This window comes from Vigna angularis, chromosome 11 (genome assembly GCF_016808095.1).
Source record: "Vigna angularis cultivar LongXiaoDou No.4 chromosome 11, ASM1680809v1, whole genome shotgun sequence".
In the NCBI taxonomy this organism is placed as follows: domain Eukaryota; kingdom Viridiplantae; phylum Streptophyta; class Magnoliopsida; order Fabales; family Fabaceae; genus Vigna; species Vigna angularis.
Genome location: NC_068980.1, coordinates 5508649 through 5534975, shown reverse-complemented (window position 1 = coordinate 5534975; position 26327 = coordinate 5508649). Strand labels below are relative to the sequence as shown.

At 33.1% G+C, this 26327-nt stretch overlaps 3 protein-coding genes across 6 annotated transcripts; all 3 read left to right on the top strand.

Annotated features, from left to right (window-relative positions):
• Positions 1-786: 786 nt before the first annotated feature.
• On the top strand, positions 787-10122 carry LOC108334189 (actin-related protein 2/3 complex subunit 1A). 4 transcript variants are annotated; one of them, XM_052870639.1, is made up of 15 exons: positions 787-964; positions 2940-3025; positions 3424-3500; positions 3606-3724; positions 4340-4409; positions 5560-5629; positions 6054-6127; positions 6213-6255; positions 7199-7280; positions 7800-7888; positions 7999-8084; positions 8308-8371; positions 9250-9356; positions 9580-9635; positions 9742-10122. In XM_052870639.1, exons 1-15 carry the CDS (start codon positions 895-897, stop codon positions 9798-9800), a joined length of 1152 nt encoding a protein of 383 aa, XP_052726599.1. In that variant the 5' UTR covers positions 787-894; the 3' UTR covers positions 9801-10122. The 4 variants fall into 4 exon arrangements, with proteins under 4 accessions (XP_052726599.1, XP_052726600.1, XP_017425381.1 ...); XM_017569892.2 differs by having other exon boundaries at positions 790-964; positions 3630-3724; XM_052870640.1 differs by lacking the exon at positions 3424-3500 and having other exon boundaries at positions 788-964; positions 2983-3025; positions 3630-3724.
• A 2476-nt stretch (positions 10123-12598) lies between these two features.
• On the top strand, positions 12599-13823 carry LOC108333508 (uncharacterized protein At4g22758). Its single transcript, XM_017568974.2, has 2 exons — positions 12599-13307; positions 13471-13823. Exons 1-2 carry the CDS (start codon positions 12932-12934, stop codon positions 13659-13661), a joined length of 567 nt encoding a protein of 188 aa, XP_017424463.1. The 5' UTR covers positions 12599-12931; the 3' UTR covers positions 13662-13823.
• Positions 13824-22243: 8420 nt separating this feature from the next.
• Positions 22244-25321, top strand: LOC108333092 (histone deacetylase HDT1). Its single transcript, XM_017568425.2, has 10 exons — positions 22244-22395; positions 22709-22782; positions 22861-23078; positions 23284-23306; positions 23396-23434; positions 23520-23689; positions 24437-24517; positions 24629-24719; positions 24864-24987; positions 25074-25321. The coding sequence occupies exons 1-10, from the start codon at positions 22383-22385 to the stop codon at positions 25132-25134; spliced, it is 894 nt and encodes a 297-aa protein (XP_017423914.1). The 5' UTR covers positions 22244-22382; the 3' UTR covers positions 25135-25321.
• Positions 25322-26327: the final 1006 nt, after the last annotated feature.

Below are 26327 nucleotides of genomic sequence, written 5' to 3'. Positions count from 1 at the left end.
AAAGTTGGTTGGGTCAAACAGCGATCCGTCAACCGACAAAAAATAAGTCACTCTAGTTAAATGTCAGATAAATTTTTACATTAATAATTTGTCTAAATGAACACATTTAAATTTAGTAAATTTAAATTAATAATTACCGTATTCAAATAAACTATTTAAAAATAAAACAATTTAAATTTAATGTAGTTGAATTTGTTTATAAATTATGAAATTCTATATATAAACATAAGAATTACAGTCTAATAATCAGGTAACACCAACAATATTGTAGAAATTATTACAGTCTAATAATTTTCCATTCAAATTAAAAGAAATAATTTTCAATTATATTTGAGAGAGTGAGATGTTAAGATTCAAAGTGAGGTTATTTTTTTCTTAAATAAAAAGAAATAAGATGAATAATATATAGAAACAAAACTTACAAATTAATTATCTTACAGTTGAAGATGGTATTTTAATTTCTTAAATAAAATATCCGATATTTCTACTCTAAAATACCCAACAAAAAGAATTAATCACTAAAAGTAAAATATTTAATAAGAAAAAATTTAAAGTAAATAAATAAATACATAAAAACAAGAAATACTAAGAAAATAGTGTCAACAAAATATTGAAAATTGTTACTAAAAAAAATTATTTAAAGAATGCAAAAATCACGTTTGATAAAAAAAAACAATTGAAATGAACAAATAACCAATAATGCATAAGCTTTATATCTTTAAAAAGTTATAATCAAACCATTTTTTAAGTTTGAAGTAAACTAATTTTTGAACAAAATATTAATGAGTAATTCATACTCAAACAACCCCTAACTAACCCCGTTCACTTCACTCCAATTCACCGCCAGATCTCGTTCTATTCTGTTTCACTCACTGCACAAAAGAAAGAGAAATAATGGCGGTCATGGCGGTTCACCAATTCGCGCAATGTATCACTTGCCACGCCTGGAGCGCCGATCAATCTAGTAATTACTCTCTCTCTTTCTCTCTATATATATATGTTTGAATTTCTTTATTTTTTCAGTTTGGATTCCGACAAATTCACTGTTTCGAGAGAGAACAGAGCACCCTTTCGCTTTTTCTTTTACCAATTTTAGGGAATCCGATTCGGCGATGGTTTGAATTTGATATGTTCTGTTCGTCTATGGAATCTGGAGTTTTCTGATTTTGCAGATGCGATTTTGATTGGATCTGATTTTATGTTTTATTTTGAGTTTTTTTTTTTATTATTTGAAATCGAACGGAGGCTGTGGTTTGTGGAAATTAGAAACCTTCTGCACGAAGATTGTTCGATAGCGAAGCTGATAATCACCACGTGTGGAGTGTTGATGTTTTCTTTGCTTGAATTAGGAAGCTTTTTGTTCCTGAAGCTTGGACAATTGTTCATTTTAGTGTGTTTAATTTCCTGGGGAAATTGTGTAACTTTTTTTATTGTTTTGATGATCAGTTTGAGTAATTTCGTTTGTGATTTGAATTTGTTTGAGTTTTGCGCAAACAACTGCTTTGTGATGGTGGGAGAATGGTATTGTTTACGAAGGAAAATATACTTGGTTATATTATTGTGAACCTCGGTCGTGGGTGTATAGAAAACTTGAGCGAGAGTTACTAAGTCACTCTTATTATTTTGATATATTTATTCTTAGAAAGAGTTTTAGATCAACTTAATTTTACAAAACCGGTTTATAAGAGAGGATTGCATCATGCTTATACACTCTATTTTAGTCATACCATTAGTCTATATGCGATTTTCAACATACTTCTCTTACGCCAAGGATTGGACATTTTGAGTGTTAGACTAGATATTAAGAGGTAAGTCCACTACTTGCCTAATAGTGGATAACATGTTAAACCTAGCAACAATTGCTAAATTATGTTCTGAGACCATCTTGAAAAGGGTTCATGTCTAACACAATTTTACAAAATTAACTTGTAAGTTTAAACTTGGATGTCACTCATATTTGATTTTAGCCATACCACTAGTCGCTGCGAAGTCTCCAATATCTATCATTTTCCTGTTTGCTTTAGAATATGGAAAACCCTCCTTTTCGTTCCTATACAGTCATTTCTTTTTTACTAGCCTGTGATTGTCTCATCTACCCTCATGAGCTCAAGTCCATTGGTTGCTCGCAGTACCTATGGTCATTCCCAGCATTTACCAGTATTTCTGGTCACTGAGTCTTGTGTTATCTCAACCATGCATTTCCTATGCCCATCCGCACATTCTATTCTCTGGTGACCGAATCACATGTTGTCATTCAACCCCCCACTGTTCTATTCTTTTTGACTGTGACGTATTAAATAAGAATATCACTTTGCTTTTGAATATATATATATATATATATATATATATATATATATATATATATATATATATATATATTACTATATTTTTTTTTTGACAAGGGGTATAGTCGCCATCTCATAATCTACTATCCTTCTATAGCACCTTTTGTGGTTGACCTTTCCGTGTTACAGTCCAAGATTGACAGCTATGCTCATGACGTGTGTAATCGAAATATTTTTGGACTTGGAAGTTTGATCTCAACTAGCAAGATTATAGTGGGAATATTTTCTGACATTTAGTTCCTTGTTGCTAATGCATTAATATTAGGAAATTTATTCCAAGTTGCTGTTTTGGACCAAATTGGTAATTTTGTCTCAATACATAATAATTAATTGTTATAAAGCTCGTCAAACGGTGGATATAATTTAAGACGCTTCAACATTTTCCTTTCTCATGCAAATGTAATTCCCGACAGGACTTTTCCATGAATATGATATGCAAACATTTTAACATTTCATGTATCAGTATATTCTAAGATTAAGAGTACAGTTTATGGGTCTTACGATAACAAATCTATTTTTTATTGTATTTAAGGCATATTATTACTGCCTTTGTTGATTCTTCAAATATTATAATATGTTTATCTCCTTCTGTAGTGGTCGCTTTATGTCCAAACAATAATGAAGTGCACATCTATAGGTTGGTTGAAGACAAATGGGAAAAGGTGTATGTTCTTCAAAAGGTAGTATGCTAATATTCCTCCTTTTGTTTCTTTTAAAATAATGTTATTAATTATGTACTTTTGTTTGTGGCTTTGATCACAGTAATAAATATGTAAGACTGATCTTTTTGATGCTTAGTGATTAAAAAGTTAAATTCGACTGTCAGAAGTGATTGGAATGGCAGTAAGAATGAAGGCAATTTTCAAACTATAAGTTGTACTACATTTGTGGTGCATATCATATTGTTCTTTGAACTACTATACGAGTCTCCAGTAGCATTTGATTTTATTTCCATGAAGTCAACTCTGATGCCAATAATATAATGATTTTTTTTTCTAATCCAACTCTGTTTATGGTGGATTAACTAATTTGGTTGGAGATTTAGTGAATAGTTTCATTTCTTGGCTTTTTTTCTCAGCATGATCAGGTAATTTCTGGAATAGACTGGAGTGCAAGATCAAATAGAATAGTTACATCATCCCATGATCGGAATTCGTGAGTGCCTGTGTGATTTAGAACATTAAACTTGTCGTCCTAGGTCTTGGTGACTTTTTAACATTGCATTTTTTATATATACACAATACATAATAACAAGTTTAGATGCAAACCACGTGTTCTTTGTAGATATGTCTGGAACCTTGAACAATCAGAATGGGTGCCAACTCTTGTTATCCTTAGATTAAACCGTGCTGCTCTTTGTGTTCAATGGAGTCCAAAAGGTATTTAGCATGTTGCCGTGGTTCATTTTCTATATGCTTGTCTTCTTAAGTAGATATACGTCTATATCCATGAAACTTCATACACGGAAAATAATTACTCCAAAAGTTATGAGTTGTCTGCCTTCTAGAGTTAGAAAATAATTACTCCGAAAGTTGTTAGTTGTCTGCCTTTTAGAGTTAGATAAGCAATTTTTTGTTTCCAAGTCATCCCATAATTTAAATACATGTTTACGAGTAAAAGCTTTTCTTCCTTCACAACCCCTTGCACGATTAGATTGCAGTTAGTGTCTGTGTTGGAAGAAGTAATGACTAAGAGGCTATCATAAGCCAACTTTAGTTATGGCCTTGTCGTGCATGTCTGGTGCAATTTTATACTTGATCAAATTTTTACCCTCCCAAGTCTTGGGTGCAATGTTAATATTGGAGGTTTGATCCTCCAAGGTGCCACTTCCGTCCTTTCTTACTCAAGTGCTTTCACCTTCTTTCCAATATCCTTTTCTTTTGTGGTTTTCCTATAATAATTGTCTAAACCTTTTTTGTTAACTATTTTGTAATTTGTTGTTAAAAAAGTTATATGTTATGGTTACGATTCATTTCCAATTTTTGTTTTGGCAGAAAACAAATTTGCAGTGGGGAGTGGAGCCAAAACTATTTGTATATGCTACTATGAGCAGGACAACAACTGGTTTCTCTTTCTTTCGTTGCACTTTATTTCCCTGCTTCTTTAGCATCTTGGCTACAATAAAAAAGAAATGTATTTAACATGGTTATTTTCAGTGTTTTAACCTCGTTAGATGCGTTTACCTGCAGTTTGACTTCCCCTAGTAACACCACCATGACTAATAGTTTATTTATTTGTAAAGAGAAGCGGAAGCTCAAAACTAGCAGTAAAGAGAAATTTCTTAAATGTGAATTAGATGGCTTGTATGGTTAAAGGGGAAATGGAAACTTACCCAATAAGTTTACAATTTTTCAACTTCTAAAGAGAATTTACCGAGTGTGTCATCGTTAATGCAGTGAGACCCCAAAAAAGAAAAAACGTTTTTTAAATTTGACACTTCAACAGTGTCTGACACATCTTGTATATATGTTGTATTTGTTAGGACATGGAGAGTTTGTGAAAGGAGAAAGGTGAGGAAGAGTACTTAACGGCTAAACAGTTAAGTGGGCGGGGAAAGGGTCTTTATAAAAGGACCTCTTTTATTGTTTTGAGGAGAGGGTTATGATTCTTGAGTGTGTAGACCGGTTCAGAACCTGGTGAAGGAGGTTAAGCTCCTGGTATCCCATTGTATTCTTGATTCTTTTGATGTGAATACCATACAATTATTTACCCAATTCTTGCTTTGAGATTACTGAAGTGTGTGACTGAGTGAGATAGTTAGGATTCTTACCCAGATTCCTAACAGTAGTATCTGTGTCAGCATCAGACATGGGGACACACATTGAATTGAAGAGCTATGTCTCTGCTTCATAAAATGTCTTGGTCGTGTCCTTAACTTGTTCATAAATCTTGCCTTTGATAATATTTAATAATTCAAATTGGTGGAGTATGCTACTTTCTAGTTAATTTGGGATTTAAGTTGACGTTAGTTAGAGTTGTTTCTGTAATGTATTTTTCATTTTTTTATCTTGATATTATTTTAGCAATTAGCATGTTATATGACTCAATCCAATTCATTGCTTTCATGAGGAAGTTGGGTTAAAAAAATTCCTAAACCCGGCCATTCCTGTGGACACACAGTTGACATAATTGGAACATCGAATTTCATAATAGTTCATGGATCTTTCTTTTCTTTTCATTGTTTATTCATTTTATATTTGTATCTGCTTTGCAGGTGGGTCAGCAAACTTATCAGGAAAAGACACGATTCTTCAGTGACAAGTGTTTCTTGGCATCCAGATAATGTTAGCCTGTCTTTCTCATAGATAAATTGATATTCCGAGTGTTTGTTTTTATTTTATAGTAGCTACTGAAAGCCTTTTTTGTATACCAAGTCAGCTCTAAGTTGCATTTGCTTGGCTAGCTGAAGAATTCTATAATTTGGCTTCTTCTTTTTCATATGGCTATATTTGTTGATTGCTATTATAATTTATATGTTATCCTATATTTTAAGTATATGCCATTTATTTATCTCCTGTATTCTAAATTCCTTTTTCCTCTATTGTTTTACCCAAAAAACGTATTGGCCTGTTAAATTATTAGTTTCAGGCTCAAATTTCAGATAGTTGTGTTTTTCATGACATTGATAATTGTGTTCTGAAATATATTTTCTATGTGATGTAAAAAAAAATCCTATGCACAACATCTTTGTTTTTCTTTGAACTGCAGATTTTTCTTGCGACAACATCTACAGATGGGAAATGCCGAGTATTCTCCACCTTTATTAAAGGCGTTGATGCAAAGTATGATAAAAGGATCTTTGACTGGAGCCGACTTTTTCTGTTTATGTTTTTATATCATTCAAGTTTAAATGTTGAATTGGTACAGGGATTCAAAAAAGGGTACTTCATCAGATTCAAAATTTGGAGAGGTTCAATTTTAACTCTTATTCCACCTAAGATTTTTTTATATTTATGATCTACTTAATGTAAAATAAATTTGCATACATGTTGCAGTAAATACATTTCTTGTGAAGCCTGTTAAATATCCTATGGACGTATTATTTACCTGTTGGTGATTGTAAAGTTGAAATGATATTTAAAAAGAAGACTTTGTGAAGGTTTGATGTCTGGATTTATATATTTTAGCATACTGATCAGTGACTGAATGCAGCTGAAAGAATTGATTTGTATAAGATTATAATAATGAACTGAATATCTAATTAGCTTTCTTGTCAACATTTTTTCTTCTATCTCTTATAAAACAGAAGAAAATAGAGATATGGTTAGGAATAAAAGAGGGAAGTAACCTAATACCGAACGGTAAGGAAGGGCGAAGTGAAGCCGAACGGTTCATGAGAGGAGAAGTGAGGCCGAACGGTTCATGAGAGGAGAAACCAAACATTAAGGCAAGTGAGGCCGAACGGTAAGGACGGGGAAGTGAGGTCGAACGGTAAGGACGGGGAAGTGAGGCCGAACAGAGGGACAGGGGAAGCTAGGCCGAACGGTGTGAGAGGAGAAGCCGAACGGTAGAGGCTGACTGTTTTACCACTTAGGAAGAGGTGCGAGAATGAGATACTATAAATAGTCTTTCTGTAACTCTATTAAGGGGGTATTTTTCTTTTGGGTAAAGACTAGGCATATTTGCCAGTGGAGGAAGATAGGCTTCCTTGGGGGGAGATTACACTTGTAATTTTCATACTTTACAGAATTAATAAAATACTTATACATACATTTATCTTGTGTTAATTGAGTGTTGAGGTGAGAAGAGAGTATAGATTAGGTTATCGTCATAAAGTAACCTAACAGATATGAAATGAAAAGACATGTTGGCTAAGTGTATCTTGTGCTGATACTGTTTTTGTTGTCCAACAGCTCATTGTTCAGCTTGATCTCTCGTCATCTTGGACATTTGGAGTCAAGTGGTCACCAAGTGGCAATACTCTAGCATATGTAGGTGAGGAAATTCTTTCCTCTGAATGGTTACCCTCTGCTAGCTTAAGATTGTGACTGCAAGTTAGATGCTTTTGCTGAGGTTTAGTTATCATCTTTATGTTTTAATTAAAGAAGAATTTTATAGATAAATTTTTTGGTACTATCAGGTATTCATGGCACAAATGTTTTTATGGACACATTATATTAAAATAAAATATTGGGCTTCTATGTAAAATCACGGAATATTCTGAAATTATTTTATTTTATCAAGTCACGTTGTGTCTTTTACTTTTGAGCATGTTGAGACAGAGAGAAACAAGAGAGCATAGGTTAAATTTCGTGTGTCCAGACTACGACAGAGCTATTGAATCTACAGGGCAAAAACATATTTACAAAATATTGAGCACATAGTTACAGAATATTTAGTTACACTATATTAAGCTAATAACACTAATAGAATCAATTTAATTAATCTTAATATCCACCATTATTATATTTACAATGTTCTAACAGACCAACTATAATTGTTAATTTTATACAGGTCATAATTCTATGATATATTTTGTTGATGATGTTGGTCCTTCTCCTTTGGCCCAAAATGTTGTGTTCCGTGATTTGCCCCTCCGTGATGTGGGTCAGCATCCACCCTGTCTATCTATTTTTAGTTTTCCATTGTTTTTTTTTTTGCTTATTGACTAATATTTTTGGAACTGGGGGAACATTATATGACATGTTTTCAGGTACTATTTGTTTCTGAAAGAAAAGTGATAGGTGTAGGATTTGATTGCAACCCAATGGTTTTTGCGGCAGATGAAAGAGGAACTTGGTACGTGTAAATTCAGATATTTGTGTTTTTGAATTATCCTATCGTGACTTTGTCCAATTTGTATGCTGCAGTATTTCCACTTTCTAATCGAGCTAGAATTATTGTGTTTTTTAATCTCTACATAATGACTCTTTTAATTATCTTTCTAGGTGTAGGAAAAGTGTTTGTTTTGTCTCCTCATTTATTTTTACTAATATTTGAATTTTTTTTTTTTTATCTATAGGAGTTTTGTCAGGTATCTGGGAGAACGGAAAGCAGTATCTTCTGCATCAAGATATGGCTCACAGGTAACTGAGATTCTTGCAAAAGATTATTCAGTATTTAGCTATGAGAAACGTGAATCTCCTGCTGGAAATCAATTTCATTAATAGTGGTGGCTAACTTGAAAATACTGATGGAGTTGGGGCATGGCTAATAGAGAGAATTCCTTGTCCTCCTACGTTCCTAACGCAATTAGATTTTGTCAACTTGGAAAGATCAAACAAAAATGTGAGCAAAAAATTATGCTGTCAGCTTGAGGGAATCATAACTTCCATTTTGATGTCTGATGAAGATACTCTCATCGTGCCAGCATTTAGCTGAACCCCACAAATTAATAAAAGAAAGTTGCTGTTTTAACCTACCAAGGAATATGCATAAGAATCTCTACTTGACATAGTTTTATGAAAATAAAATTTTAATTTCGAGAAAATGGGAAAGTACAATTTAGCAGAGGATTTAGAATGGAACCAACTGCTAAAATGAGTATATTAGAATGTTGTTATGGTAAATTGTAACACAAGAGCTGTGAAAGGTTAGTCTTTTAAAATCTGCGACATAAAACGAACTGATCCAACCACCTTATCTGGTTTTCTGTGTCATCTACTCGTATTAATGCATCAATTCTAACTTTTTAATGCTATACCGGAACAAAAAAATAGCGTCGGTCATAATTTGCAAATTTGTTTATTTAGAGACAAAAAATGTAATTAAGTATTTTCCTCGTTATCTATACCTCATTGTAATGTGAACTTTGACAGCTGAATCAAGCTTAAAGATAGGTTAGCACAAGGTCATAAGTTGTAGGCTTGTAGATATTTCGTTTATTCTTTGTAGTATTTCTGTATATGCTAATAACTGGAGGTTTACTCTTTCCTTCATTTCTCAAATTATGTCTTTTAATCAGTTCTCTGAAGCATTTGGGAAGTTTTATGGTCAATCAAAGCATGGAGTGAACAACGATGCAGTTGAAACTTCAAGAACTCGTGGAACTGTTCATGAGAACTGTATAAAGTATGTATCTTCTTCATGAACTGTACTTTCTCGAAATGCGATTGGTTATGTTACATATTTTCTTCGTAAAATGCTAGTTTTCTCAATTCTACAATATTGTAGCGGTTTCCATTGTTCTGTTCAATTTTTATGCCTCTACTGCCTGCAACACCATGACAGTGGGATTCAGGCAACTTAGTTCATATAAAATGCTAACGACTGGGTTGATTTTTGGCCTCTATAGTTGTATTATACCTCTTGGGGATCGTGGAAAAATGATTAGGCGTTTCAGCACATCAGGTTAGCGGAGAATGATGATCGTCTGAAATTTTTGTTATTTTTTTGTGCTGATAATGTTAGTCTCGAGAAGGCTGCTTTTTCTAATGCTTACACATTGAATATACAGGATTGGATGGAAGAATTGTTCTATGGGATTTGGAAAATGAGCAAGACCTGTTAGAATAATAAGCTGATCAGTAAATCGTCACATCTTCATGGTAAAGCATCTGAAGTTGATTGTTGCATGAAGCATTATACCTTGTAAATTAATTTGGGTATGAGGGATTTAAGTGATCTCTTGTCATTATAATGAAGACTTGAAAGTGTCAGATATTTCAGCCCCTAGAGTATGTCTGTAAACTCTACCTCGATGTTAACGTATTCTCTTATTCAATATTCTGGCTGTTGTTTTCCATGCAATCACTCTCCGGAAAGGATATATAACCAGTAGTATTCTTGCAAAGGAATATCAGTTTTATTGTTAGAGGACTTAAATGTTTTTCCTTTATTCTATACGTGATAGACATTTTCATTTGTTCCATATTTAAAGTGGTTAAAGTTTTCATCGTAAAACTTTTATTTCTCATAAATCCTTATGTAAAATGGAAGTTTGTCCGTTAAGTATAATTTTCAAATTACTTTTTTGTACTTTTAAATACAACAATTTTTTGGTTTGACTTTATTTTTTTTGTGTTTTCTAAATAAGTATTAATGGCTTTTACTTTAGTCTTTGCTAAAGCTTTTGTGATTTTTAGACTGACTTTTTTAGTTTTAGTTATTTCAGTTAGTGTAGTTAGTTTAGCAATGACAACTAACAAGATAAAGAATAATAATTAAAATAATTAAGACGATGAAGACGAATTTAAATTAATATAGTTATAATATTTTTAACCTCATTTGGCTCATGTTTTGTGTAAAATTTATACTATCCTTGATAGAGGATGCTTACTAAATTAAATGTATACGCAAAGTTGTCAATTTTAAATTCACAACGTTTATCCAAAGTAGTAAACTTGAATGTAAAGTAAATTGGCTAAAAAAAGCATAACATATTATTAATATTAAAATTTTACATATATAAAATAAACTAATTTCCCGTAAACATAAAATTTTGAAAATCATCCACTCAATAATTTTACAATGTAAAAAACCTTATTCTTGAAGTTATTCATTAAAGGATTTAAACTCAAGATATCACAGTTTAATTCCTTTATACTAAAAATCATTTTATTTATTTATAAAGAGTTAAAAATTTTAGGTGATGCTGTTTCAATTTTTTTTATTGCATTGTTTGTTGCTTAATGAAAATGATCAAGACTAAGTTTCTCAAGGAAACTTTTAGAGAGTTGCTCCCTCCACCACCACCAACCACTCCCTACACCTCCCCATACCTTATTTGCCCTTCTATAAAACGGATGTCAACATCCGTTTCACCTTCAACGGATGTTGACATCCGTAACATTTATTTACATATTTTATATTTTAGTTTATTATTTTTATTTAAAAAAAAAAAACTTCAACGGATGTGGTTACATCCGTTAACGGATGTGCCACATCCGTTTAATAGATTTTTAAAAAGTTTTTTATTTATTATTTAAATAATAATATATAAATTAAAATAATAATAATTATTTTATTAAATAAAATTAATTTATAAATAATTAAATAATAATTTTTAAAAAATTAAATAATATTTATATATTAATTTAAAATATAAAAAATTAAAAAACTAAAAATTAAAAAACATAAAAGGCAACGGATGTGACGACATCCGTTTTCATATATTTATAAAAAAAAAATTAATTATTATTTAAATAATAATACATAAATTAAAATTAATAATAATTATTTTATTAAATAAAATAAAATTAATTTATAAATAATTAAGTAATAATTTTAAAATAATTAAATTATATTTATATATTAATTTAAAACAAAAAAGATAAAAAAATTAAACTAAAAAACAAAAATGCAACGGATGTCACGGATGTGGCACATCCGTTTTAATATATTTATAATAAATTTTTTAATTATTATTTAAATAATAATACATAAATTAAAATTAATAATTATTATTTTATTAAATAAAATAAAATTAATTTATAAATAATTAAGTAATAATTTTAAAATAATTAAATAATATTTATATATTAATTTAAAACAAAAAAAATAAAAAAACTAAAAGCTAAAAAACAAAAAAGGCAACGGATGTCGCCACATCCGTTAACGGATATGGCACGTCCGTGAAAGTATTTTTTCTTCAACGGATGTTGACATCCGTTGAAAAAAAGAGATGGGGTGTAGGATATTTTAAAATATAAAGGATAGTTTTAGAGTTTTAAAAAAATGTGGTAGTGGATGGAGCAAAGTGGGGGGTGGTGTAGGGAGTAATCCTCAAACTTTTATAATAGGATTTCGCAAGGTACTGTGATGTAGTAATCTACACTGTAGATCTTGTATACAAATACCCTTCTCCTGATAAGTTAATTATTACTTTTATGCATACAAACACCATCTAGATAATAAAAAATAATTTATGCCTTAAATTTCAACGTACCAAACTATGCTACTACACTTTAAATTACACACTTTTTTTTATTATGATTTAAAATGGTTTCTAGACCCTACCCTTGTCCGTATCCATCGTTCAGGAGGAACGAAGTTTCCTCATATTGGCACGTTCTTTTGGTGGGAGCGGTTAGACATATTTTCTAAAAAAAATTAATAAAAAATTGATATATATAAATTGTTTACATTTACTTATATTTTCTTATATTTTTTTTCTTCTACTTTTAAAAATATAAAGATTTTTTTTTATAATCATTATACTTTTACATGTAAAAGGAATACTCAAATTTCATTTATTTATTATTTGAACAGTAAAATATACCTTCCACACATTATCCCCGCCACGTGTCGGCTATCCCATTCTCACATCTCAACTTGAAACCCACAAACCACGGTGGAAACAGTAGAAAACCTCCAGAACATGTTACAGCCAGTGAAGTCTTGATCTTAAAAAGCCCTTTTATTCCGTTTGGTTAAAGTATAAATTGGCATCAAAGGAATCCAATCCCACTCTTCAAATCCCTCCTTTCATTCTCCCTTGTTTGGCTCATTGTTACACCTCTCTCGTTATGATAGCTCCCGGTCGGCGTCCACCGCCGATTGAGGTTAACCAAAAACCCAACAAACACAACGTTATACAGCGCAGCCAAACGTGGTGGCAACCATAACGAGCATCTAAAATTCCCACTCTGCCCTTCATTTCTCTGTTTATTTTTTTTCCTGGGCTGCTATCCGGTGAGGTTAGGTCCATGCCAGCCCCCAAGAGCAGCCGCAACGGCCAGTCCGAGAGTCACCGGCGGAGAAGGACAACCTCCTTCCATGGCCAGGCCGCCGTGTCCGTCATTCAGCTCCGCCGTCGGAGTTCGGTTTCCGACCTCCAGTCCCTCACGAGCATCGCCGGATCGGCGCCAGAGTTTCCTCCGAGACAGCCGCCGAAGATGCTGATGAAGGTAGCCGTGCCGAGAAGCCTCTCGCCCGTGCAGGTGCTGATGACACCGGAATCCACCGTCGGCGACCTCATAGAGACGGCGCTGCGACAGTACGTGAAGGAAAGTCGCCGCCCTATCTTGCCGGCCAACACAGCCTTCGATTTCGACCTCCATTATTCACAGTTTAGTCTAGAAAGTAGGTATCAACAATCTCGAACAGAAAAAATTGCTTGCAATTTTCAAAATAATTCGATGTTTCGTTTACGCTAATTTTTGAAATGATTTTTTAATGCTAGATCAGCTTTGAAAGTATGTATAAACTATTTCATCTTTGATTTGATGATTATGCGTTTTTTCAGGTTTGGATAGGGAGGAAAATCTGATGGAACTTGGATCTAGGAACTTCTTTATGTGTCCGCGAAAGCCTTGGACGACCTTGGAAGGTGTAACGACGCCGTTTGCGTCCTGTGCCAAAGAAGCGGAGAAGTTGAGGGAAAGTAGTGGTGGTGGTGGCTTTACTTGGTTCAAGCTCATGCAATTCATGATGTGATCGGTTGGTAGTTATTGTTTCTTTGTTTGGATTGATTTTATTATGACGTTAACTGTAAAAAGAATAATAGGTTTTGGAGTGAAAAAAAAAAACCAAATTTGTAAAATTGCATGATTTTCAACCCATTCATACCTTGGAAAGTTAAACTTTTAATTGTGTAAACTTTATGCGTAAAAACTTTTTATTTTGTAAATTGTGTAAGTAAAAGGTAATCATGACACCAATTTTATTCTTATTTTATTAATTAAAGATTGTATTGTTTACAATTATTAAAATATAAACACAATACATCAATGCGACTAATGCCTCTCGTGTACAAGTGTCGCTTCTTCATTTTACTATTTCGCTTACTTATTTTCTTTTATTATTATTTCGCCTACTTATTTTCTTTTATTACTATTTCGCTTACTTATTTTCTTTTATCAAAAAATAGTAGATTTTGTGTGATATGTTTATTAAAACTCTCATGATTACCTACACTTATGAAAATAAAGTGATGAAGTGGAAATTATTAAAGAGCTTGACGATGATATTATTTAAAAAATAAGATTGACAGTCTAATAACCTTTCTACCTCAAGATTACTGTTATTATTGTTTGGATAGTTACATTTAAGATATTGTGTAATATGGTAAGAATGATAATGTGGATTGAGTTACTCTTCCGATCCTTAAATAAAAGTGTGGGAGAGATTCAGTTTTGAGTTTATTATTCGCTTTAGTCAATTCTACATAATTTGCAATTTAAGTCAGCCAATGACGAGGTGGATCGACTGCATAGCCTACATAAATTTAAATAATAAAAATTACATGTTTTTAATATTAAATAAAAATACAAATACTCTAATATACAATATGATTATTTATAATTTATATATAACTATATAGAAGTTATTATTTAAGCATTTAAATAAATACGTTAATTTAATATTTATGATTAATGATATAATTGATATTTTATTTTAAATAAATTTTTATTTATTATATTTCGGTTTATAAAGTCGATGTTATAAGTCTTCAAATTTGTGTTATTGTTTGTTATAGTTATCACTCGTCTTTGTTCAATCACTAAAAAGTTATTTACAGAAATTGAAATTAGCTTTGAATTAATATCGGTTCAATTATAGTCTAATTGATAATAATTATGTTTTAATTTAAGTTAATTATCATTTATAATAAATATTATTTAAAGTTGACTGCTAGATTCATATTATCTCGTTAACTGATCTACTAGATATTCCTGATTAGTTGGGTCGCACTACACAATACGTATTACATTTAAATTACGGTTTTTTTAATTTTTTTTCTTTAGACTCTATGTATTATGTTTGGTAATTCAAAATAGTAATTGAAATTAAAAACAAACAATAATGTTATAAAAGAAAAAACCTTAATTGAGGTTTAGATAAATATTTATTTCCAATACATATTTTTTTAACAAATTCACATCCAATAACTTCAGATCATGCACAAGTACTAGTTGTTTCAAGTGACTCCACATCTGACACATGAAACGTCGATTCAAGCATGTTCTTACATGATTATAAAGTGTATTTGAAAACAAGTTCAACACATCAAATAGAATAAAATAAGCAAAATAATAGAAGAAAATAAGCAAAATAATAGTTAAATCTAACAACAATTAACTCAGTAAATGAGGTGATTGAACATGGAGGCACCCTTCAAGGCTAAGTCAGATTGTGGATACCAGCATCCTCTGTTTAGTCAATCTAAAATTATCTCAACAACCCATAACAGCACAATTATTCATTGAGACAGTTATAACATCCGGTTGATTTATTATAACTGTCTTAATGAATTGAGATAGTCACTCGTTAATTCTTTAAGAACATTATGGTGTTTTATTCTTTATCATGTTCTTGCACTTGTCTATTCATTAAAGTTGTGATGAACTATTTTGTAAGAACTGGGATATTGGCCCAAAAATAAGAAGCTCAATTATTTGGAATTAAAAATATTATAGAGAATTACCTAATTTAGCTCCACCATCCATAGTAAATATACTATTTAAAAGGACAAGTCAACTTTCAACACTATATTTATTAGCTAATTCATAGGAATTTCTAAAGTTACAAGAGAATAAAAATTATATAATAGATGATTAAATGAGTGATTATAAATGCGATTACTCTTTATAGTGAAAAAATATTCACAGACACAAAAAAAGTTTGTATTGGCATTTACAATAGAAAGAGAATAAAAATAATAAATTATAGGTTATACCGTGTGATAACATAAGAAAAAAAAAAGAAAAAAAAAGGTGTGTAACATATTAGATAAAATTAAGGTATATGGTACATGTATATGATTGTTTCTTTGTAATTTCTCGCTCTTCCTCTTCTTTAGTTATTTTTCTTTACCGAAGCGTGATATAGTTGTAGAGTAGTACTATTGGCCACAAATTTTCGATAGTTTAAAGAAGAAGAAGAAAAAGGGAGGTGCTAAAAAATAAGCAAACGAAACGGGGAATATCGGAAGCCGGAGAAGGAGGTGGCGCCACCAACAATGGAAAGACAAAAAGTACTATTTTTCAACTCCCCCTCATTAGATCATTTCCACCACCACCTTACGTTTACCACGGCAAAACTGTCATCCTCAAGAATGATAGCATTAATATTTGGAAGGAGAGTCTTTGCATGGAGCTTGATGTGACCAACCCTCGCCGTTTTTTTCTCACTTTCACCCTTGATGCCACACTCCCTTCAACCCAATTTCTCTTTTTTTTACGTACCCTAGATTCAAATGTTGTGCTGCAAAATCTTGGAGGTTTTGTTTGATCTTTCTTTCAATGGCACGTCAGGTACTGAATCTGAAGTCTCATGCCTTGTTTTAGTCTTTTTAAAATTTACGTTCATGACTGCTTAAAAATTAATTCATCTTTGTTAAAGAATTCGTTTCTGATAGATTTTCACTCTGTGTATCTGATATGATCCATAATCAAAATACGATTTCAAGATCCATCCTTTTCAGGAAATATGATAAATTTAAGTACCATGTAAAGTAAAAAAACCAAAAAGAATCGATCTTTTCGAACTACTTTCGCTAGGTTTGAGAAGAAAGAGATGGGTGAGTAGAAGATCCAAGTAAAGAAAGAGGTTATGTGGAAAAACAGTGCGAAGTATGAACTGTTGGAGATATATGGGATGGGTGGTGATGACCATAAATGTAGTGGAAAATGTGAAATTTATCTATCGGAACCATGAGAAATAGTTGTGCTTTGCACACGAGTTTATTCATTATCTTCTTGTCTTGCACCTTCTTGTACTACTTAGATTTAGTTTGGTGATTAATTTATTGATGTTTCAGTTGGTGCAGTATGTGATAGATACCCATCAGTGAGGTTACTTTAGGAACAAGAGGAATTTGAATTTGGGAGCAGCATTGCTCCCAGGGCTTTCTCCCTATTTTCGTTCAACAAAGAGGGGGGGGAGGGGAGGAACCGAACCAAACCCACTCCTACCCAACCTAACCCAACCCAACCTAAGCCAACTCAAGGCAACTTAAGCCAACTCAAGGCAACTAAACCGAACCCAATCAAACTCAACCTAACCCATCCCAATCCAATCCAACCAATCGAATTGAATTGACCTGAACCCGACCCGACTTGACCTGATCTAACTTGATCCAACTCAACCGAACCAAACCCAACTTAACACAACCCAACCTGATCTGACCTGACTTGACCCTACCCAACCTTACTGGGTCCAGCCCAACCAAATCCAGCCCAACCCAATCCAGCTCATCCCAACCCAGCCCAACTTAACACAGCCCAGCGCATCCCCGCCTATCTCAACCCAAATCACAATCTCATTCATAAATCATCCAAACATTTTATATAATATACCAAACACAATATCATTGTAATTATTATTTATATGAAAACAAGAGAAAATAACACAAATGTTATACAAGACGCTCATTGCGAGAATAGAAAATAAAGAATCTTTATGCGGGTTAAGCAAATCCACTCACCAAATGTTATACATAATGAGTAAAAATAATTAGCTTGTATTTCTTTTATACGGGAGGAGCCGACTCGTCATTCCCACAATACAATGTCAACTTCTTCACTAAAAAAGTTTACAGTTAGAACAAATATATATAAACATATTATGAGTTGGATACATAGATAATATAATAATGAGTTTTTGATATTTTAGAACACATTTTCAGTTAAAATTAAATGATAGTAATGATTTAGATTTTTTCAGTGGATATTCTAATTTTTAATTTTATTCATATTGCTAGGATTACCCATCTAGAAATGTTTTCATTATGACGTGGTAACATTAATCCTAAAAAGGAAAAGTTCAGGGCTTAGTGTACCATTATCTATTATCTTGCCTAAATCCATACAAGGATTTATGTAGAAGACATACATGTCTCTTCTCGATAGATTTAATCCAAGAGGTGCTTCCATGTAGACAGTTTCTTCCAAGTCTCCATGAATGCATTGTTCATGTCAAGGTGTGCCAATTTCCAATCTTTGGAGGTTGCAATGGCAAAAATGAGGCAAACTATGGAAAGTTTAGCAACAGGGGCATACGTATCATGAAAGTCCATGCCTTAATGGTGGGTATAACCTTTAGAAGCTAAGCGCACTTTGTGTCACTCAATAGATCCATATGCTTTATAATTCACATTTACAATCTATTGTGTTGCAGTTTGGTTGAAGATTGGTGAGTGTTCAATATTTGTTCTAATCTAAAGTTGTGAGTATAATCTTCATAACTTTTTGCCAATTAAAATCTTTGACAACTTAATTGTAGCTTTTAGGTTCAAATACACTATCAATATTCATAACAATATGTCGAGAAGGAGACAAACGAGCTAGGGATGTAAAAGATTGTATTGGATACTTGTTTCTCTCATCGATATTAGTGTTATTTACGTGATGGTCTTAAAGGTATAAGGGCAATCTTGTATTATGGTAGATTTTCTCACATTATCATTATTAACATTGTGGTATTGTGTTTTTACATCATCATTACAGTGAGTATCAATATTATCAAGCGTCTCGTCATGCATAGGAGAGCAAACCCATTCAGTAGCATCATTGTCTATGTCATGACATTTAGAGAAAATATCTTCATGAAAGACAACATTGCATAAAAATGTATTGTAAAGTATTCAATGTACGATATGAAAAAGCATGTACATCCAATGTCTGACCTGAAATTCTCAAGCTCGTCCCAAATGATTCGAAGCTTTGTATAGTATTCACTGATGTTGTAATCACCTTGCTTCAATTGCCCAACTTCTGTCTAAAGATTTGAGATATGCAACAAGTCTCCCTGAAAAAGCCTTACTTTTAAATCAATCCAAATTTCTTTTGTATCTTTCATCCAAAGGATGCTTTGCTTGATGTTGGGTGACAAAGAAGGGACAAACCTCAACACAACCATATAATTACATCGCTGCCATGCATTTTTCAAAGAACTTCCCTTTTATGATTTATTGGTTGAACCATTTACAAATTGAGACTTGTTCTTCGCACTCAACGTTGTGAGCATTGACTTACTCCAATAATGGTTGTTAGTAAAATAAAAAATAAGAGAAACGAGTGCCATAATTGGACATTCATTGGAATGAAGATAAAGGTGACTTTCACTGGTTAACATTGTAGTTTCTTCTTCCTCAACCATACGAAAAACACGAAGAAAAAAAAACAAAGGTAAAACGAGAAATATGCAGAAAGAAAGAACAACAATCAGATTAAAAACGCAACAAAGCTCTTCAATTGAATAACATTGATACCATCTTAAACTCCATTCATTGTCGTGTGTCTTGGGATGAAAAACATCTAAATACAAGTGTAGAAAACATATGGAAGACAAATTAAAAAGAAGATTTGAGAAAAGCAAGAAAAGAAAGAGTGTAAAACTAAAATTGATGTCATTATGTTAGGAGTTGGAAAGTGTATGAAAGGAGGAAGAAGAATACCGAACGGTAAGGGAATGATGGTCTGAATGGTAGGGGAATAACAACGAAGGCCAACCGGATGGAAGCCAGGCATTCGTAAACGACAACAGAAGGGCAAGACGAGAAGAAGAGAGACGGAACGGCCGGAAGGACAGTTCAATTGGAGGAAAAGGGTGGAGTTACCCGTGTTCGAAGGAGTAGACCCATTGAATTGGATAAATCGGACGGAGAGATTCTTTGAGTTACAAGGGGTGGCTAAAGATGAGAGAGTATGTCTAGCCTATGTCAGCATGGAAGGCAGTGCAGGATATTGGTTCAGGTTCTGGAGGAAAACGGCGAAGGATCGCACCTGGGAAGGCCTGAAAAACGCGCTAATCGGATGATTTGGGGAAAGAAAAAAGGGATCGATCTTCGAGAGGTTGGCGGCGAACAGACATACCAGAACAGTGGAGAATTACGTCCAAGATTTTGAGATCTTGGTGGGTCACGCAAGGCGTGTTCGACGAATAACTATTGGGATATTTTCTCACGGGTTTACAGGAGAACATCAGAAACCGTGTCAGCCCACACGATCCTCAAGAATTAATAGAGGCGATGCGGATCGCGAGGGATGTGGAAGAAACCCAGGGGGGAACGAAGGTCAGGAGCATAAACACGGGTCAAAGTCAAGAAGTGTTCATAAGAGAAGTTGTGAAACTACATGGCGTGCCCAAGTCTATAGTGAGTGACAAGGATCCTTTATTTCTGTGTTTGTTTTGGAGGGAGTTGTTTAAGCTGTAGGGGACCAACCTCCAGATGAGTACGGCGTACCACCCAGAGTCGGATGGCTGGACGGAAGTGTTGAATCTAGTGTTAGAAGGATATTTTAGGTGTTTTTGCTCGGAGCAACTGAAGGGCTGGAGCACTATTCTCCATTGGGCAGAATACTGGTATAACACGAGTTTCTAAGGGGCTGCTAAGTGCACTCCATTTGAAACGGTATATGGGAGAGCACCCCAGCTTTGGTTAGATTCATTCCAGGAGAGACATTAGTAGAATCTGTAGTTCAAGAACTACAGACTAGAGATGAGGCTCTACAACAACTCAAGTTCCATTTGATGAGAGCTCAGGACATGATGGTGAAACAGGCTAATCGCAACAGGAAGTCAGTAACAATCAAAGTAGATGACTGAGTGTATCTAAAGATTCGACCGCATAGACAATCTTCCATGCCATCAAGGATACATTCGAAATTGGCAGCAAGGTACTATGGACCATTCAAGGTGGTACAACGAGTGGGGGAAGTAGCTTTCAGGTTGTTACTGCGAGACACTGCCAGGATCCATCCCGTATTCCACGTATCACAACTTAAGTTAGCAGTCGGGACGAAAAAGGTAGAGAAGGAGTTGCCAGCGGATCTGCAGATGGAAGGGCCTTCATGCTGGCCGAATAAAGTCCTGGATAAAAGACTACAACAACAAGGAGGAGAAAAGCGTGAGCATGTTCTGATTGAATGACAAGAAGGAGGAACGAATGGTGCTATGTGGGAAGATAGGGTAACCATACAAGAGCAATTCCCTGAGTTCAACCTTGGGGACAAGGTTGATCTTCAAGGGGAGAGTAATGTTAGGAGTTGGAAAGTGTATGAAAGGAGGAAGAAAAATACCGAACGGGAAGGGAATGATGGTCCGAACGGTATGGGGATAGGAGTAAGGGAGTGGGGGTCTGAACGGTAGAGGGAGAAGAGTGAAAGAGCCGAACGATATATACAGTAATACCGAATGGTAGCTGTTAAGGAGGAGGGAGTGCATGATCGAACGGTATAAGGTTGCTAATACCGAACGGTGGATGACGAATAAAAAGAGTGGAAAAGTTTGTTAGGCTATTAGGAGGAGAGAGAGAGTATAAATATACATTTGTTATCTCATATAAAGGAGAACAATATTTTCTTACGTTTTGTAAACATGTCTTGGACCTTGTTGAGGGAGATTAGGCTCCAAAGTTGTATTGTTTTCGTTTTACAATTACAGTGAATACATACAATTACAGAAATTATACACATTTCCTTTGTTTTCTCTTATTTATTTGCTTTGGCATGAGTGGGTGTTGCGAGAAAAGTTAGGTCTCTTTCTCGTAAACCTAACACATTATTTGCTTATTGTGTACAAATCAATGAGATACAAGATTATATGGAGAAAAAGAAATGCAAAACTACGTAACAAATACATGTAATCATGCAAATATGTTAAATTAAATGGGTATCTTGACGAAAGGATGTATTGTTAGTTACAAATAGATGTTGAGATTTTGTTATATTTTAATATTGAAATGGGAAAAAACTAATTGAAATGGGAAAAAACTAGGTGAAAGAGAAGGAAAATGTAAAAGAAAGGTAAACTGGTGATTTAAACAAAACTATGAAAAAACTAAGTGAAAAAGAAGAGAGAAAGAAAATATGAAAAGGAGGAACAAGGTACTGAAACGCACGCAAGAAAGACCATGTGAGGGAGAAGAGAGAAAAAATTAGGACTAAATTTAAAAGTCCGAAAGGGTAATTATGGCATTGTAAACATTCTAGTGCTGTTGGTTGAAATATGCGGAGGTGCAAGAAGTAATTTTCAAAAATCAAAGGTTTGGGGTGAGAAAAAAGAAAAACCCTAGTTGCCACGAAATCAAACAACTCTTTTTAGGGCTATAAATATTCATAAAACCCTTAAAACCCTCTCTGTCTTCCCCGCCACTCTTCCATTTCTTTAGTCTTCTACCCTACTCTCCCTCTGCTTCATTCCATTTTTCTTCCAATGGAGTTTTGGGGTAATAATCCTATTCTTGGCCTTTTTCTCTTATTCCTTTATCTTCTTCTTATTTATATTTTCTTCTTCCGATTTGTTCTTTCTCTGATCGAAGTAATTTCCTCTGTCAACTATTGCTAAGCGTCCATTTTTTCAGTTATACGAAAATGGGTTCTTTTAAGTATTTGCAGTACTGATTTATTGCATCACTTTTATTTCCTTCTTCCTTGTGTCATCAATGATGGCTGATACTGCTATAAGCATTAGTATATATTATGATGGTTTATGTATTAGGGTTTTATGTAGTATCTGATATTTTGGTTTTGTCTATCTAGGTGCTGAGGTTAAGGTTGGGGAGTCTGTTAAGGTTGACCCAACTGAATTTGAGGCATGCATCCACCTTTCTCAGGTTAGGGTTTTGGGTTTTTGCCATGTCTTGTTGTACATTTTTGTGTGTAGACAAAGTTACTGACCTGTTGCTGTGTAGGCTGCTCTTGGTGAGGCAAAGAAAGACAAAACAAATGAGCCTGTTGTTGTGTACTTGAAGGTCGGTGAGCAGAAGTTTGTCCTGGGAACCCTGTCCAGGGAGAAAATCCCTCAAATATCCCTAGAATTGGTTCTGGAGAAGGAGTTTGAACTATCCCACAGTTCAAAGAGTGCCAGCGTACATTTCTGTGGATACAAGGCATATTACTCTGGCGATGAATATCCTTGGCATTATTGATCTATTTTTAAAATTTTAAATTGCTGGTTATAAACTAATATCTTAATGTTTGAGGTTTATTTGGAGCAACTGCTTTATCCAAATGAATGACTGGGAACACATTTGTTTCGCTATCTCGTGTTAGCTTTATATTTGTTATTCCCTTTTAAGTTTTTTCCTTGACTTTTGTTGTGTTTTGGCTGGCACTAGTGAAGACGATGAGTTTACTGGTAAGGCTCAAACGTTCACTTATAAAAATAGTAATTACATTTGGATTGAGTTGCTTGGTCTGACATTTGTTTCTTTTTTAATTGGACAGATAGTGATGAGGATATTCCATTGCTTAACGCAGAGAATGGTACCTGTTTCTTCTTAATCTTAGTTTTGTTGTTGCTTGTGCATGAGTCTACACGGTTAGCTAATTGACATGTATCTTATGCTAGGAAAACCTGAAAAGAAAGTTGAAGAATTGAAGGCACTTGCATCTAAAAAGCCTGATGCTAAGGCTGGTGCTGTAGCAAAAAAAGTCAAGGTTGTTGAGCCAGAGAAAGACAATGAGGATTCTGATGATGATTCTGATGAAGATGATGCTTTGGGAATTTCTGATGAAGAGGTATTAATTTGCTTTGTTTTGAATTGCTCTTGATGTGAAAAACTTTTGACTGTGTTTATAATATATGACCAATATGCTTAAATGGTTAGAGTGCGATACCTTTGTTGAAATTGTTTGCAGTTTTATCAAGGGTTTCATATAGTGCTGGCATTGTGGTGTGGAGCTGCCCCTAACATCTAAAGGGGCAGTTGTAGCTATGTGCTATTTTATAGATGTAATGACAGTTAATGATAAAGAAGACTTGGATTTAGACGAAATGACTAATAGTTATTATCTTGGAAACTTGTATTTGACATTTGTTGCTGTTTACTTGTATAATGACTGATGTTGCTAATTGAGTGATTTTAATTATTTTTTAGAATTTATTTGTCGATGGTATGCTGTATATATAAACAACAAAAAGTTTGAAATAGTGGTTATTGTGGAGTTTGGAATCTCTATTGATTGTTTGGTACTATCGCTCTACTTGACGTCCAATTTACCTTGATTTTGCTAGTTTAAAATATATTCAAAGTTTTTTATATATCAAAATCAATGTATTTTGAAGATGCAGTAGAGGTGCAATTTTTAAATAGGCAGTCTTGCTAGTTGTTTTAAAGATTTTTCAGTTGCAATTAGAATCTTGTCAGTGAAAGTAACTAATTGCTCTTGGTAACATTCTTGTTGTAACAATTAACCATTCAAGTATTCATCTTTAAAAGTTGGGTGTCTTATTTTAAGGTGACATTTTACTGTTTATCTGTGTAGATGGAGGATGCTGACAGTGATGACAGCGATGAGGAGGATGACAGTGATGAAGATGACGATGAAGAGACCCCTCCTAAAAAAGTATTGGATTTTCACCTGTCATTATTTGTTTTATTTCTATGATAGTGATGACTTAACAATTATTTTGTAGTTCTATGTTGAATTCTATTTTATAATTCATATGTTTTGTAGGCTGATTTGGGAAAGAAGAGACCAAATGAATCTGCATCAAAAACTCCTGTCTCCTCCAAGAAAGCTAAAAATGCTACTCCTGAAAAGAAGGGTGAGTCATATATAATCATGTATTTTTGTCAGTGAATGTTTTACATCATTGTAGTGAATGTATGCCCTGACTGAACTTGGAAGCTGAGGTATTCACTTGTCTTTAGTTCTGCACTACTAACCACCTCTTTAATTTGTGATTTAGATGGCAAGAAAAACATAAGAGCAGAAACTCCTCAATCCGTGAAGAAAGGTGGAAAGACTCCCAGCAGTGAAGCCAAGGACAAGAGTCCCAAGTCCGGTGGACTTATTTGCAAGAGTTGCAGCAAGTATGATATTTTACAAAAGGCCACAACCTTAGCTTTGTTAAATTGCATGATGACCTGATGTTAATATTGTGTGTTCCTTTGTCCAGGACTTTCAATACCGAAAGTGGTCTGCAACAACATAGCAAGGCCAAGCACGGCGGTCAGTGATATTTTGCAGTTCGATAGCTTATTCATGATTATTTTTTTATGTAAGAGTATTTTAAGGACGGTAGGTAATGTCCTTGTTTTTGCCCTAGTAAACCCTAGAAGTGTCATGGTGAATGCATTTGTCGGAAGTTTTGTTTGATATTTTTGTCGGAACTTCTATTAATGTTTAAAGTATTTTTCTTTGATATTTTTATGGGAATCTTTCATATCAATGATAACGTGACAGATATATATTACAAGAATAAAATAATTATATAAGAGTAAATAGGTATAAAAGAGGGAAGTTTGGGTAAAACATCATATATTCATTTGACATATTTTAATAATAAAATGATTATAAACAAATAAATTATTGTATTTTTTAAAAAGAGAAAGTAAAAAATAAGAAAAGTTCTGTCAAATAGACATAAAATATATATATGTTAAATTATTATTTTTCATTAATTTATCTAGTTTTTAATGTACAAAGGGTTATTTTGACACTTTATTAAAAATTATTCTTATTATTGTATATATGATTTTTAACATAACTATCGTGGTTAAGATTTTATTATATATTATATATAATCTGTAAATATGTTTTAATTATACAACCATAACACTGTTTTTATTTTGTTTTCTTTAATATTTGTGGAGTAAACAAATGGAAATAAATTATTTGATATTTTTTATAAGAAAATTAAAAAATAGATTAAAATTAAGATGAATGTATAATTAAAAATGAAAAAAAAAATCCAAATTAACATATGACATACATGGCCCGAGTGACACTAAAAATCAAGTTTGTTTTGACACTAACTCAAAACAGCATTAATGCTCTAAACACATAAGAAAAACAACATTAATGCTACAAAGACAAACACATTTTTTCATTTAGAGCTATAATAATCATAAATTTCAGTTATTCCCTACTCTTCCATTTCTTTTACACCTCGCATCATATTTTTCTATTGCTTAATTAAAATTTTCTGGTAATGATTTTATTCTTCATATTTTTCTCTTTTTCCCTTTATCTTCTATTTATTTATATTTCTGGTTGTTTCTTTCTATCTTTGGTAAGTCCATTCAACGTACTAATATGTAATTTGTGTGTTCTAATTTTTTTTTTCATCATGATTTTCTTATTAACTTTTTATTTTATTTTATATTCAAATACGTTTATACTTGTTGCAACTAATTACCTTTTACTCGTA